The 16,821-nt window shown below is 40.3% G+C and overlaps 1 protein-coding gene across 16 annotated transcripts in view; it reads left to right on the forward strand.

Annotated features, from left to right (window-relative positions):
* The window catches only part of LOC143143954 (uncharacterized), a 313,357-nt gene that overhangs the window by 280,695 nt on the left and 15,841 nt on the right, over nucleotides 1-16,821 (forward strand). For 8 of the 16 annotated variants that reach the window (XM_076305811.1, XM_076305812.1, XM_076305823.1 and 5 more), the window contains 13 exons: nucleotides 393-766; nucleotides 1,779-2,014; nucleotides 5,317-6,373; nucleotides 6,810-6,932; nucleotides 7,087-7,419; nucleotides 7,882-8,157; nucleotides 8,593-8,758; nucleotides 9,032-9,207; nucleotides 9,376-9,705; nucleotides 9,801-9,913; nucleotides 9,981-10,107; nucleotides 10,346-10,631; nucleotides 11,955-12,275. In XM_076305811.1, the coding sequence (XP_076161926.1) occupies nucleotides 393-766; nucleotides 1,779-2,014; nucleotides 5,317-6,373; nucleotides 6,810-6,932; nucleotides 7,087-7,419; nucleotides 7,882-8,157; nucleotides 8,593-8,758; nucleotides 9,032-9,207; nucleotides 9,376-9,705; nucleotides 9,801-9,913; nucleotides 9,981-10,107; nucleotides 10,346-10,631; nucleotides 11,955-12,275 (3,918 nt within the window). The remainder of the gene's footprint in view (nucleotides 1-392; nucleotides 767-1,778; nucleotides 2,015-5,316; nucleotides 6,374-6,809; nucleotides 6,933-7,086; nucleotides 7,420-7,881; nucleotides 8,158-8,592; nucleotides 8,759-9,031; nucleotides 9,208-9,375; nucleotides 9,706-9,800; nucleotides 9,914-9,980; nucleotides 10,108-10,345; nucleotides 10,632-11,954; nucleotides 12,276-16,821) is intronic. The other 8 variants (XM_076305817.1, XM_076305815.1, XM_076305818.1 and 5 more) reach the window with 8 other exon arrangements.

Genomic DNA, 16,821 nt, shown 5'->3' on the forward strand with positions numbered 1-16,821 from the left:
AATTCGTCGCGTTAATTATATCGAACTTCGGAGATTTTCAAATTTTGGAATTGCAATCGATTTTAAATAATACGAATCGAGTATCTGGTAATAATCGCTCGTATCGATATTGAAATCAACGTGAAAAATTATATGTCTCCTTCCACTCCCTATAGTTTTCAATTACACTACATTTCGTCGCGTTAATTATATCGAACTTCGGAGATTTTCAAATTTTGGAATTGCAATCGATTTTAAACGGTACGAATCGAAGCTTCGTTCTTCTGTGCCCTACTCGAAGCTGCGAATAATTTAAAAACCGGTAGATAAACACGATAGGTTTATCGCAATAGAGTTTACCGGACCAGAGCCTAGAGAAAGAGTACAAAATTAAACGATGTTGTGTAATTCAGGCTGGACGAGCGAGCCACAGCCCCAAACGAAGAATCGTACCTTCAATTGCCGCTTCTTGGTGAAGCCTCCCGATGATACAGAAGAGACTATGGAAGAGAAGCAGCAACGAGTATCGAAATACGAGTCTATGCAAATCTGTTCAGCTCTTTTGCCAAGTAATAGCGATCGTCTGGAGAGCGGTGACGTGTCCTCCGAATCCTCGGACATCGGTCCTTGCGTAATGTGCGTGGCTCGCAGGATACCCCCGAACGAGAAGCCCATTGGTTCGCCCATCGAGCAGTTCACTGTTAAGTTGGACACCACGGCGAAGATTGTCGCGGTCGATGCCAGCTGGGTGTCGCCTCCTTACTCCACGTACCTAACCAAGGTATGGGTACGTACGATTCCTGATGTTTTCTTTTTCAAATCTTCCAATCGTTCCACCGAGCGATTGTCGTTCGTCGATGGTAGGCTTCGGAAGAAATAGTTAATTGTAAACAGCTCGGTTGATTGGAGCAAAAGATCGTTCCAACCAGTCGTTCGGTAGGCAAAAGATCCTGGTTCGAACACCAGATTTAGGAATACGCTCGATTCGTGGTGTCTTTAAAATCTTCAGAGACGAGATTGCACTTTGGCGATTGGCTTTTGTGTTACTTGGAGTTTCGATGTTCGTGTTTGGTCGATGTTTACAAAGCTGGTACAGCCACTTCCGAGCATTAGGTTTTGGGAAGCAGAATTCGTCCATGACACGAATAGATCGGTCAGCGCGGTCGTTTAGCGAACAAAATATATTTGTTCGAAGTTTCGTCTAGCATCTTATCTCTAAATTACTTTCTACGATTTGTCGTTTCAGATCTCCCGAATTATTGAGAACACAATTCCCCCCGAAAATTACACACACTTTTAATCGAGTACCGGGTGTCAAAGTGACTCGGTCGTTCTTTGAAAGTGTCGTATTCGAACACTTATATTCCAATTTCCAATTTAACGAGAAGCTGATACATCATTGTCTGTACCAAAGTGTCTGTATATCAATCTGTTTGTCGTCACCCCATCAGTTGGGATTCAATATTTACAGAAAATTAATACTACGCCGATATAATTCATACCCTTTGGTACATTTTACATACCAATTGATCATATTCCTAACTTTGTATGAACATACTTAATTGCACAATCTAATAAATTTAATTTATTATCATTAACAATAAATATGAACCTATGAGAACGAGAGTGGTTGAACGAGAGTTGATTGTATCTTGTTTGAAGAAGTTTGTGTTCAAAATGTTCGTTAATTCGATTCTTCGGTTCTTTCGAAGTCGTCCCACTCTTGTTTTCATAGAATGAAATGATATATTGTCTCCATCGAAAATTGAACGGCAAGTGTAAATTTGTATGAAACTTAGTTCCAGGACCTGATTGGCACTACAATAAAAGACTTGTGCCACCCTCTTGATCTCAGTAAGCTAACTGCACATTTGAACGATACGCTTCAAGTCGGTCAGAGTACCAGCGGTGTGTACCGGCTACGCGTTAGTCCTGATAAGTTCCTTAACATTCAAACAAAGTCAAAACTTTTTAAAGCAAATGTGATGAATGCACACGATACCGACTTCATTATGGCCACCAATTCCATCATTGGGTAAGTTGAGTAACTGTATTCTTCTCCTTTTATCGATATCTAGTTGTAAAATCTCGATACATACGTAAGGCTCGTTCGATCCTCGGATTAGTCGTTATTTTTGTAAATTATAAATAATATGTTTTGCGCGACACAGAAAACGATTAAACCGAGATTCGAATGCGTTGATACATCGATTACCGAAGCGATAATAAAATCGGTAAATTTAAGTACAGATATTTTCGTATATTTTACTTTCCAAGTGAATTGGAAATATTTTTCTTCGATGATTGGACACTCGTGTAATTTTATACACAATTCAGAGCGCTCTGGTGCTCGATGTGTCGACATTGTGTAGAAATATTTACACGTATGTATACACATTAGGATTATAAAACGACATTAGGAACTGGACAGTGGAACTTTGATTATTCTCGGCGCACCTGAATCAACATCGATGTATATATACATATATCAATATTCAAGCCACTGAAAATTTCTCGATAACGGAGAGACGAAGCTAGTTTTCGATATTTAATAAACATTTCCTTAATCGGCGCCTTGATAATCGTTGTTCTGCCGGGTAACGAAGTTAATATGTATATCCTTCGTGTCGCTTAATTACTCTTCTATTGGAATAGATAGGCAAGGGTGACTATATCTACACGACATTACAATTTATCAATCTCCCGCTGCGTTGGGTTTCCGCTAATATATTCCGTTCTTCTAATTTCTCCGCGTTTATCTTATCGCTACTGCTTCAAGAACTATCTCGAGCTAACTCTCAAGGGCGTCGACGAAAAGAATGAACGAACACACACGACAAGAAGAAGAGACTTCGAAGCGTATTAGAACACGAATCGATATTAAAAACCGGGTGAACAGTAACGATTTCGTGGCAACCGATCGGTTGAAACGTGTCACCGGATGTGCTGTTTCCTGTAGGTTGAAACGCGTTGCATGAGTCGCGACACGGGTTTTCTTCTCGGTGTTGGAGATCTGGCCACTCTTGAAAACTGAAATAATTTCCTCCCCAACCCCCCGCTGCGGTGTAAACGTGATCACGTTCTTAGGATGCGTCTACTCGTTTTATCGCTTTCTAACGCTTCGATTTGCTAACAAATTTACCACGTATCGCACGCTGGTCTGATCGTGCCTCGCTATACAACTTTCCGCAGTGTTTGTTTCCACACGACCTCGCACTTCATGTACTTGTTACCGAAGTGGAAATGGCAAAGGTTGCGAGCGTTTGCTGCAGACGCTATTAAAGCGTTCGGGTTCACCAATCGGCGCACGATCCTTGCCATTTTCAATCTTGATTTACGAATTTCCTGACGTTCAGAAGCGTGTACGAAGCAAAAGGTGATCGCAAGGCGATCGTACATTCGTTCCTCATTTCTCGATTGTGCATACAAGTCGAGCCGAGTTACGAACAAACAAATTTCATGGGGGAACGAGCGAAATTTTTACTAGGTAGGGGAGACTTCTGCTTTTCTATCGCGTGTGACAGTATCGACCAAGTATTGGACGAAAATCGTGTTCACGTAAAACAGAGAACTCATTTACGTCGTGTCGAGTGGTAGTGTAGGTTTTACAATTGTTGTATAATTTATGGCGTAAATTCTGACCGAGAAAGTACATTTTTTACTTAGAGTTTCATTTATCGTAACTATTTTCGATACTGTATAGAGTTTTTATCGGTACAAATAATATCGTGTATTGTGGTCTTCTTTTTATCATTTATTTATGCGAAAGAGTCAAATTTGAGGTTAGGTAGCTATTAATCGGTGTAAGCAAAAATGGTGTACTGATTTATACACGGTATTGGATTATTTTGTACGTATAAACACGTGCCTTTTTTTTTATTTCGGTGTAAGCGTATAAAATTATTAGCTAGAAATTAAAACGTCTAACGCACGCTTTTTGTAACGCGTAAGAAATGGATGCTAATTTTGAAAATAAAAAGTCATTTTCAAGGAACAAAAAGATGATAAAAAATGTGTTCAATATTTACACTAAATATTATTTCTAGCGTTTCCCTGTACTTTCAGTTAGATCGAGATTGTCGTTTATTTTTTATACAATCCTGCTTAACGAAGACGCACAACTCGTATACGATGCAAGTTGTTACACGTGTCGTCACCTGTTGTCAATAAATAAATTATATCCTCGAACCGAATTAAAATTAAGATCAATACGGGAATGTAGCAAGGTCTCCCCTACCATTGGTTACAACGATCTATCGAAATGTTTGTACTCGTTTGTTCTCCGTAAATTTAACGAAGTAACGGTAAATCGAAACCTCTTTGGATCCTGTTAGTTTTCTTCGCTTTGTTAAACATCTCCGTGAGTAGTTTCGGCGAGAGACATTGTTCCAAGTTGCCAAAGCGTTTTGCGCTCACCTCTGGGTATTCGCGTCATCGGGTCGCATATAACGTTAAAGCTGTGAGTTCTTAGCGAAAGTAAGATTTACAGTTATAGTACGGTGCGGTAAGTCTTACTTACGCTTATGCAACTTACATCAGGGTATCAGGGTGGCTCGATTCACGCTCAAGGTTTCTCTCTCGGTGAACAGTGCGCGGAATAATCAAGAACGTTATTTCCACGTACTTACCCTCCCCTTTGACTATTCAACGTTTTCTAGCCGGCTCGAACGTTTCACCTAATCGCTCGCGTTTCGTTGTTTGGACAGTCGCGAGAAGGTAAATAAACGCTTAGGGCCGAGCACTGTTCACCGCGATACATCGTAACTAGTAATAATATTAGTCCATTTCATAAGTCTTTGCGTGTGCAATTACACGTGCGAACTTTTCCATCGATCTAACCACACGTGAACAGAGTCCAAGAGCAAGAGCACGAACGAGACGTTCATCGATGCTTTGTACTTGGTTCTTTACCTGTCGTCGGGCGAAGAAACGCGTTCGAGGAAGAAAATTAATAATATTCGTATTCGTTACACTCTGCTTTTCGAATTTCACGAAAGAGAACGCAGTACGCAAATCGTGGCGAGTATCGGTATCGCTCGATATTTTCGAACCGAATCGACCGGTTTCCTTGAAACGGACATCGATCGATTATTTTATCGACGGGGAAAATAATCGTGCAAGGAAGACGTCCAATCTGTGAACGATCGATGTTTCTTGCCCCTTTGCAAAAAATTGTCCCGGTATCCGAGTTCCATCGAACGAAGCTACGCCGAGACTTTCGAAATGGTCCGATATATACATATATACAATGGCAATGCTTAGTGTTTAGACTAAACTGAAAAGTGTTTAATGGTAACTGACAACTACATGTGTTGTTTTGTTTCTTGTCCATGATAGGGACAATGACTTAACGCCTATCGAGGGTGGTCAGCTTTCCAACAACAAAGTGTGCTCAGGACACTCTAGTAACCGTTGTGCAAATAATAGTAATAATAATAATGGTAACAATAAGAATAACGTGGGTGGCCCGCTGATGCCCGTGGCACATGTGAACGGTCAAGTGAGTGGTATCAGGGGGTTGGCGGGTGCGTCGTCGCACGTCGCCGCGACATCGTCGAATTCGATAGTATTTAGCGCGGCCGAGTCTTGCAACCCCCTGCCGTCGCTAAGTACCAGTAATCCGTTCAACCACTTTCCGGGGAACATGGACTTGGAATTCGAGCTCTTCCCCAGTTCCACATGGGACTTGGATAGTAGCAGCGGGTGGGCAGATAGGCCCGAATCGAGAGCGAGCGGGCCACCAAACTCACGACCACCTTCCCAGCCAGCCCCGACATCTCCGAGTCCCCAGGGAACGTTCTCCTCTAATTCGGCGGTGGCGCCTCACTGCAGTCCCCTACGCGCGTTCAGCCCGACCTCAGGCAACGCAGCTCACACCTTCAGTAATTCGTTCCCCTTCAGTCCGCTTCAGGAACCACCGTCGTCCTTGGCGAACAGTGCCGCTAGTAACGTTAGCGCCAACGGAGCCACCGGATTGACCACCAAACGACAGGATGAAGGGAAGACTGGATGCTCGACCACCAACCAGTCAGCCATGGAGGCCAACAACGCGAGAAACAACGCGTCCAACGTCGTCGGTAACTCCGCGACCGGACAGACCGGTGCCGCCGCGGGCGTCGTTGAAACTCAGAACAGTGTTGTGTCCACCGAGTCCGGCAGGCTCAGAAACTTGTTGACCAAGGGGGCTAGTGCTAGTGAGGACAGTCAGGACAATACGAATAACGATACCGAGAGCCAAAATAAGCATAAGATATTAAAGACATTGTTGAACCAGCAAGACGAGGACGATTTTCATCCCGAGCATAATAATAAAGTGCGCACCAGTCCTAGCAACATGCCGAAACCGAGCGTAGAGCATCCGAAAACTACGCTTGGAAATAATATGCTGTTACAGGTAAACAAGCTGATCTATGTACCATTTACAGACGGTGCTGGACCGGCACCCCATCGCTTAATCAATTCCCTACAGCTTTGTATCCTTTCCCTCGATGCTTCCCTTCTTGTTTGCGTTCCAAGAGAATCCGCGATCGGCCAACATTTTCTTTACAATTAGACGTCTTTCTTCTATACTTTCGTGTCGATGATGCGGTATCGTTGACTCCGGTGAACGATGAGTTTTGCACCGGTGATCGACCCTCGAGTAAACGAGACCGAGGAGGTACTCGAACGTAATTTTGATTTTGTTTTCACTTTTAAAATTTAGGCAGGAAGGAACCGTAACAGTGTTGGTTGATCGCGATCTTTATCCTGCAGTAGCGTTGCGATCAGAAGCATGTAACTTTGTAATGCTACAGTGTATTAATTTGTTTACTGTGCCTCGTCTATTGAAGCTATTGAACGAGAAAAATGACGACGAAGACGAAGAGGCTCGCGCTGGTTTGAAGAAGAGGAACGAACTTCTGCAACAGCTTTTGAAAGAGCAAGATGACGAGAGGAAAGTGCAAGAGCAACAGGTAGGTGATCGGACAACAGTTCGTGTTTTAGTTTACGTTACGGTGGACGTTTCTTTGGGTACCGTTTCCTTTCGCGATTGACAATTAAGTATTGTAAAGTACGGTACGGACGGTGTGCGCTGACAAATTTATTTAAATGAAATGCATTGGACAGTGCAAGTCACAGGCTCGGGAAGAAGATCCTCTCTTGCGGAGTCTTGGATTTCGAAACACGACACCGTCCCCGTCTCAATCGGGCGAAAACGTTGGACTCGGTGGATCGACTCAGGTCGGCCAAAAGAGACCGGGCGAGGATGGCGATTTGAACATTGCTGTGAAACGACCCATGGATGGCTCCCACCAAGTATCCTCTTCCGGTACGTCCACCAATGCGACGAGCAAACTCTGGGAGAAGAACAAAATGCTGGCTTCGCTGTTAGCCAAACAGCCGCCTCAGCCAACCACGATCCCGCCAATACCTGCATCTGTGATATCGGCAACGCCACAGGTGAATCGAACGTTTAATTATAATTTCATCGTATTATTGTCGTTGTTATCTGGGGCTAGGTAACAAGTGGTTTGCGATCACAAAGGAGTTCTCATCGTATTAACCAGTATATTTAAGACTAATCGTTGAATTTCGTACGTAAATTTTGTATAATGTTAACAGTGTTAACGTAACGCCATATTATACCGCGCAACGTTACGATTTCAATATTCAATCAGGACGTTAATTCTCAATTTGAAATCCTGAAACGACTAACACTGACACACGTCGGTTAATCATTTTATGCGTTTTTCTGCTAAAAAGTCCCCATGTGCGTTCGTAGAATTCATTTAAATACACTTCAGATACTTATCCTGGATACTTACCATTCTCACGCGAAAAGTTTATCGATTCTTATACAACATCGTTCATTTGCGTTGTATTTACAGTACGAATCAATCGATGTCTTTTTCTGTTACGTAGGATAAATTGGCTCGCATGAAACCACAGCAACAACCACAGCAGCAACAATCGCAACAGCAGCAGCAGCAGCAACAGCAGCAACAACAGCAGCAGCAGCAGCAGCAGCAACAACAACCTTGGACGGGTGGCAGTATGCAATCCGTTGGTGGTAATAACACGATTACGACAACTACAACTTCCCCACGTACTCCTCTCCAAAGCCAGTCGAGACAACTACCTCGTCAAACAACCAATGCCTACCTCAGTCATATGCTAAGTCAGGTAATAAGAGAATTTGTAAGTAATTTATCCTCCTTTGATGGAATATTTTATTATTACTACTGCAATGAGTGACCGATGTAACCGTCTATAAGTTAAAAATCACTAATTATGCGCTTTGATAATTTGAACTGAAATTAAAACAAACTGATTATATAAATTCTGCACACAAGACGTAAGTTCAGTTCTTAATTGTTAACGAAGCGAATTTGATTAATTTACGGTAGTACATTTATTTCGTTGACTGTTTCTTCTTGTAGGTACCACCTTTCGGTTTCGTCAATTTGTAAAGTTGTTTTGGTATTCTTTTCATAAATTTTACTAAGCAATCTTATAGACGGTAATCTATGTGTACGAACACGTTTCGTGAGAGTATTTTGCGTTTAGATGAATAAAATATGAAAGGAAACAATACGATGGAATTTCTATTTATAAGTGATTATTTGTTTACAGCAACAAAGACCTCAAGTGGGTCACATGGATTCGGAATTCCCAAACAACGGGGAGTATCATCAAACGAGTAACGATCCGAGTAATTGGGATAATCAGTCGTCAGATCCTGATCTTTCCGACATTTTGGATCAAGTGATCGAGTTCGTGCCGGACGAAGCTATCACAGGTATGTAGCTAATGTGTACATTCGTTTAATAATCGATTCCTGATATGTGTTTATCTTACAATTACTCCTTATTAAATATGCTTTTCAAATGTAATTTTGTACTTTCGCTGTCACAGCATAACTATAAAAGCTCGCGATTTTACGTTCTCTAACAAAACGTGCCAAGACATTTGTGAGTAGTAAGTTAACACATTCATGGGATGATACCTGCAAGGTATTACTCGTGACAGCGAAAGTAGTATCATCATGGACACAATAATTTTTATTCAATAGAGTCGTCTGCGATAGCAAATCTCCTAGACGTAATTGAAGCACCACAAAACAATGTCATGAACGAGAAAATGGCGATTAACGCGATACAGAAGTCGTTGATGTTATGCGAGACTGCCGTAAATCCAACGTCTTCCACCATAACAATTCCTGGCACGCCTCCAGCTTACTCTACTGCGGTAAGTTTAACACCTTTCCACGCATTTTTGCAATAATCGTATAATAATAATTACAATCCGTTACTACGATTAGTTCTGCTAGTAGCCAATGATCGTTATTTGCTACGAGTGTCTCGTACAGTGTCATCTGCTTGCCTCAATTAATGTTTACAATCGATGCGATTTCAGTTGGGAACTACACCTGTAACGACGAGCCATAGTTACCAGCCTCCGCCGATGTACCAGCAACAGCCGAGGATGAGGTTTAACACGCAACAGGGCGTCAGGCAGACTACCACACAATTTACGCAGCAGCAACAATTACAGCTACAACAGCAACGAACGAAATTGATACAGCAGCAACAACAGCAACAATTGAAACAGAGGTTGCTTCAGCAGCAGCAGCAGCAGCAATTACTCATTCCTTCCAACGCTACAGCTACGGAACAAATTACAACCGGCATTCATAATATCGATAACCTTCTCAACAACACTGTTGCACCAAATGTGTCGTTACAGGTAAATTATAGAGTTGCCAGTACGACTTAAAGAATGCACGGAAGAAACCGATTGAACAAGTGCACGCAAACAATCAACGAATTCCTCCATTTCAGCGGTCGAGTGTCCCTGATTCGCAAGTTTCTCCAGGTTATGGGGGATCCGTCCAGATGCCTTCCGGTCACCGACTTGCTCATTCGTATTCCCATCCGTCAACGTTACCACAACAGTAAGCAGTTCGAGTTTGCACTATTAATTGCCATGGCGGTTACGTAACGCGACACTTTTATTTCTAGCCCCATTGTAAACAATAATTTCAACAGTGGTCAACAAGTGTCTGCCGCAGCGCGACTCTCACCGCATTCTCCCGCTGGTATTTTGTCGTTCTCTCATCCGCAGCCGCTGTCACCACGAGTGACGCAAGTACGTTTTAAGAGTCGTTTAATTATACAAGGTGTCCTAAATGCCTGACGCGTAGTATCATTTTTATTTTTAAGCTTTACTTTCGTTTAATCAACCGGAAGGGTTCACCGGTGGCTCTCAGAGTACCGTATATTTTCTTCTTAAGATCGTGCACATAATTTTTCATTGCCGTTTATACGCGATAAAGGTGATGCGTAATTTTTTTTTTTTTCATATTTTTTTTATTTTTTATTATAAGGGCAACTATGGCAATACCCCGAGATTGTTCAACGTTAACCAGGTGAGATCGCAACAACAGCCCACCGCGCAGCAACAGTTGCAGCAACAGCAAAGATCGATGCCGTCGCCAGGAACGCCAGCGTCTGCACGGCAATCTCCGTTTCCGGCGGAAACCTTCCCCCCACCTACATCCCCAACGGCTAGCCAATTCCCACCTGGACCTAATCCTGGCGCACCAAATCCTTCTGCCCAGTATCGGTTGCAGCGGACCACATCTACACCTTCAACCACGACTCAGTTGCCAGGTACGTTTACTTTATGCTCGTAATTGTTATTTCACCATCAACGTACCACGAAAGTTTATGTCGAGATAATTTAGCGAATACATCATATATTCGCCATGCAGAAGTGTATTTATTACGTACTAATTTTGAAAAATATCATGTGATGGTTTGTCTTCGATTACGTACACTGTGATAATTTTTTTTTCAATGTGACCGTAATGTGTATAATTGCGTAGCACGTGTTAGTTGTGGGTTAATAAAAATTGAACATTTAGATTGGAGATGATTTTCAACGCGCGATAGGGCCGAGCTATTGGTTGTAACTACGAATTTTAATATTTTGTGAAAAACGTTTGAGAATTCAAGGTTGGTGATCGTGCTGTCATTTTCGTCATTCCAGACGTTCTTAAAGATACTTGTATTATTATACATTGGTGCGGTTAACTTTAAGCAATGATACGAATAAAAATCTTAAGTACGTATACGGAGCGGAAGATATGTGATTTAAAAAAAATAAAAAACAATATTCGTTTGCAGTAGGTAAGTACACAACCGATTAAAATATTTATTTTTATTCTATTCGATGTTCGAGAACAGTAAAAATACGTTTAGATTAGACGAATATGCATATAGATATCATTAGTCGTTTTTACGCTTGTATTTTTTTGTCGCGATGGTGAGAATAAAATAACATGCGTTGAATTTCATACTAGAGGCTTCTTAAAAGCAGGAAAGAAATATTCGATCGTATATGCGTCATTGTAGGTATATTTCTTCGCTATCGTTAATTAGTATGTAAATAAATATTACGAAATTTACAGTTAATCCGAATGCGATGATTACGTAACGTAATCGTGTAAGTTGTAGAAGCATTTAATTTGAAAATCGTAATAATCTTGCAAAGTTTACTATACATCAATACAGAAACAAATACTTCACAACAGGAGTGTGTCATTGCAGATATACCTTTGTTAACTTCGGTCGAGTCGATAGTCAATTTTCCGTAGTATTAATTTAGTTGACAATTAGAACATTCCAAGATAGTATTTCGTTAAAGATGCGCTACCCAAATTCGGGTAGAAATGTTTCGGTCGGTTTTAAAATTGTTCGGTACGATAAACAGGGAGTATTCGCTTCGCGTACGCGCGTGTTTGCGATGTAACGTAAAGTATAACCAATAGAAGAAACTAACGTATCAGTCATTCCTAATGTTAAAAGCGTTATTAATTTCAATGCGTCTGTATGTGTCTCGACCATTATCGAAGCATGGAAGGAAGCAGCTAGGAGCGTTAAATGTTTGCTAAGAAGTGAGGAACAAGGAGATAGACACGCTTGATGTTGCAGGTGGGCTCGGTTCGCCCCGGCATTACGGCGGAGTGAGTAAGGAACAACCTCTTCTTTCACCTAGTCATCCACATTCGGGTTGCCCGGCAACACCGGCTCACAATCAACACAACGTAACGAATACCCAACAACACTTCTCCAACCAACAACATTCTTCTATGATATACCACACGACCGCCAATACTATCAACACAGCTGACATGCAGAACAATCAGTTCTGTTACGATCGGACGTCTGTTCCACTCTATTCGTCAGGGCCTGGGGACACGCAGGACGCCAGGCCTCTGCCTCCCGGTAATCCTGTCAATCACCAATTGGGTGGTAAGTCATGTGACCATTTAATGTCATGTGACCATCACTTCGTCATCATTACACTTCCAACATCAAATCCTCTCCGACCCCTGTCTTATCTGAAAACCTCGTATCACCAGACGACGCAAAGGCATGAGACATTTTTTGGTACATGGAAGCACATCATTCTCTCACCAACACCCATCGTTGTATAATTCGAGCAGTGTAAATATGATGATCGTCTTGAAATCAGCGTTGTCATGCGTTCAGTGTATCTACCATTACGTCCTGCAAGTTTCTTTCACATCTTACGCTATGTCTGGGAAGCGGTGCGTGTTTTGCTGCGTGACTAATCAGTATCTACCGAAGTATCTAGCGATCGTGCCTTAGTTACTCGAACCACTTCCTTTCGATTTTGAATCCCGTTTCATTATTGTTATCGCGTCACATTTCTCTCTCTTTCTCTCTCTCTCTCTTTCTTTCTTTCTTTCTTTCTCTGTCTGTCTTTCTCTTCCCTCTCTTTATGAGCAGTTCTTTTGTTAGCTACAGTTATAGCAATAGAGCCGTACTTTTGATGACTATCGTTTGACAGTGTCGGTTTGAAGCGTTACTCTAAAATTCCAAAAAGTTAATTAGCTTTTTCTATCCTTAATCTTGTAACTGTTACGTTCCAATATACTAGACCGTGGCCAATAATGATATCATAGATTCTCAAAGTAAAGAAAATACCAGCTATGTGCATGTTTTTACTTCCGTGGACAATTTGGTGCAATATTTATATTTCTTTTGTAAATTTTTACACAGATTTGTAAGTAAAATTACTGAGAAAATAAAACGTGAAATTGATTCGGTACAGAGACTTTTCTACCAATTAATTCGGTCGTTTAAGGAGGTTGAGAACAATACGTCGTTTCAACTTCTTTATTTTCGTTAGTTTCTCAATTCGGCTCTGTTGTCTCGATCGTAAGCACTCAGAAACATTCGTTCGACGTCCCGTCCGAATTTGAGGTTCAAATTTGGAATGTCGCGGATCTTTAACAGACGAGCGAAATCAACGATAAACAGTACCATCATCATAATTCGCTCTCACAAATCTCTACTCTCCGATCGTCATTTTCATGCACTTTTCAAGAAGTCGATGCAGAGTAGCGTATCCTGTCAAAATAGCGCTAATTGTTGCATGATGCTTTTATTTATAGTTTCAAATCCGGCTAGCGTCATAATCATACCCGTTGGAATGTACTCTTCACTCACTCTGTAGTACGAAGATACGAATCAAGATATTGTCCCACAACTACTTCCCCCCTGTTTGCGTTTAAAAGATACGAATCCACTGCGCGTAAACAAGATGGCTGCAACGTTCGAAAGAGCGTAACGAATCAATGACACTGAAATGTAACACTGTAACAAGTGGAGCGGTGCAAATAATTCCAGAGTCACGTAGGAAGTTATGATTTTAGGTAAAACATGAAAAATACATTAAAAAAAAAAGAAATTGTATTCTATAATTTTCTATTTCGTAAAACTGTTAATCTTTCGCTTTTCATTGCCGTTGCTATTTCTTGCATTTTAACAAGAAATTTATTTTTACTTTTCGTAATTAACGTTTATTTTCGTTCGTGGAAATTGAAACTTGTACATCGTAATTCTTACGCGGAAAAATAACGATCTTCTTTAAATAATTTAGTAATTTCCCTATTTTTGGGGGTAAAGTGAAAAATCACATTAACATAAAAAAGTTTCCACCTTCAATCGAGGGAAAGATATCGTTTGTTCTACTTGAATGATTCGTTCCATGTTACAAAAGAAATTGCATTCTATGGTGTTTCGAAATGTGTCCTACTCTTTAAACGGTGTTCGGTAACAGAGTTGCGAAACACTGTTTTACGGTATCGTTGCAATTAGTTGTTCACGCGACTGGTACATTTGAATCTTTTGAACCCAACGAAATGAACATAAAGAAGGAAACACTCGTCATTAATCGTAAATTAACCCCGACAGTTTCATGGTCTTCACCAGATGTCTTTTCATTTTGTGAATAACAGTTCATATATGTTCCGAACGAAGCAAAATGTCAGACCTTTGTTAGACGGACAAACGAGTCCCGTTAAATGATCGTTCGACGAACGAAAAAAAAAACCGTCGAAGGTCTACATTTTGCAATCGCGTTAGGAAAAGAAGGCCTCGTGTCTCTGAGAGAAATCGATCGCCTGTGTTCCTACGGACTGTGATGTAACATAATACAACCTCATCGCCATCTACGATGTACACCTCTCTCACACTAATTCCAGCGATACAAACGTGATGTTCGATTGCACCCTACTTCTTTTTAGCGATAGAGAGACCACACTTTCCTATGGTGATTGTAGACACCGATGTACTTATGTAACAGCATAGTAGATAAGTCACGTAGGAAAGACTGTCCTTTGTACCATATCTTTTTTTAGGTACCTTTCTTGTGATACGTATGCGTTAAGATCACCGTACTGTTTAAGGTGGACTGGAAACGGAAGCGGGCAAACTGTTCCCAAATCGAACGTAGCGCGGTACTTCAAATATACATTGCAAATTATATTTATACCTATAGTTACAACTATATCTATGTAGGATGAATTGGGAAACGTGGCGTGATCAGAATAGGACGATTCTACGTGTCAAAGTAAATCGATATTCGATCGAATAAATTTGTCTTGTGCAAAGTTTCGTTTCGAAGAGAAAAGAAAATTAGGAATTTAATCCGTACGTGATCTTGTAGGTTAGTTTTGTATAAATCGTTCGTTGAACGTCGGTCGTTCAGACGTTCGCAGTTGACTGAAACTCGACGTAATCTATAGCAGAAGTGTTGCCTCGCTTAGTGTTGCAGGTTAGGTTTCATTTCACAACAGTTAACGAGGGAAGCAAGAGTTCCAAGAATTGAGAACTGTTGTTGAGAGAGAGAGGAGGTATAGTCGGTTGAGTAGTGTTCAATATCAACTCAATATCTAGACATATTGTGTCTCATATAATTCTATAATCGTATAATTCTGACACGAATTAAGCAACCAATGGCATTATATCGGAAAAAAAATCACAGTAATGGTCAGTAGCGATAATTTGATATCTTTGAAAGAAAAAACTTTATTTCATCATTTCGACTTAGTTTGAGACGTAGAATTTCAATCGCGTTAAATAATTTTGCCGCTTTGCACCGTATGAACAATGAACGTGAGATTTATTTATTTTTCTAACATCGATCGAATGAAGTATAAATTGTAAAGTAACGAGAATGGATACGATAATTAGTCGTTTCTTGCGTTTGAAAAATTCAATTCGTAGAGTAGATTACAAACAATATTCGTAGCAGAGGAAGGAATAATTGTTAAGTATTGCACGTTTCGTTGGTAATTTGCCCATTTCCGGTTCGAATCATGTACGCACTGTTTAGTGACTGTCTCCGGCACACCCGGAACACGTAAATTAGCGTCACTGTCACTTGCACCACATATGGAATCTGTGTTAAAACTAATACGTATTGCTGCCTCGATATCGTAAGACTGAATTTCTTGTATCGATGTAACGATCGTGATTTAGTAATAACGATTCGGCGGTACGTTGGACAACGTGCAAGACGAACTGTTTGCACTACCGTTGTCATTTAATCATTATGTCCTTCGTAGAACTTAAATGTTGAACTATGTATTTTATTTGTTCACATCCATTCATTGTCCAAAATTCTGCTTCTCGATCCACCGGTTGTACAATACTTAGTCGAGTGTCGAGCGTACATTTTCATTTTTCATTGATTTGTGTTTCGTTATGAAAATATTTTTCAGTGTAAATTCAAATAGTTGAATTCGATTTTCTTTTTTTTTTTTTTATTCATATCACAACGATACAAAGATAATACGACCTGTATCGTACATTTAAAAAAGACAAATGGAGTCACAGTTATGATATCAATTATTTTTGAAAGTTTCTTGCTATAATTTACAGCGGCTTCTGGAACTTGGCGTAATCTCTTCATTTCTCTCACACTTTGTTTACTCAACTTACGTTTAATTTTTTTTCAATGCTTGTTGTCTCATGCAATTTCATTGTGTTTTTTTTTTTTTTTTATGTTGTGTTTCCTTATTAATCTTCGGCCAACTCACAATCATTGTCTATCCGTACGAATTATTTTTACGTTTGCGAACTATCCAATTAGTGATATTTTATAATTGGAGCATGATCAATGTAGACACCCACTCGCGTTCCTTTAGTAAGATATCAAAAAATATCAAACACTTTTCTTTCGCGTTTCTAACAGTTTGCAATAGTTCTTTGATAAAATATATAAAAGGCATTGAATTTTTCTATTATCTATGAATAATCGTTTTCACTATCAATGAAAATATAGAAGAGAATTATAATTGAGATTCGAAATGTTTTCAGTAACTGTAATATCAGAATACAAAGAACAAGAAACAGCTAAAAATAAAATTGTTCCAACATATCGATGGTGTTCGGTATGATACAAGAGAGACACGTTAGTTTAGAATTACATTAGTTTCTGCTAGTGAAATGGTACGTACAAAGTCAAATATGAAGTCACTTTAAT

Source organism: Ptiloglossa arizonensis, chromosome 3, assembly GCF_051014685.1.
Source record: "Ptiloglossa arizonensis isolate GNS036 chromosome 3, iyPtiAriz1_principal, whole genome shotgun sequence".
Taxonomy (NCBI): domain Eukaryota; kingdom Metazoa; phylum Arthropoda; class Insecta; order Hymenoptera; family Colletidae; genus Ptiloglossa; species Ptiloglossa arizonensis.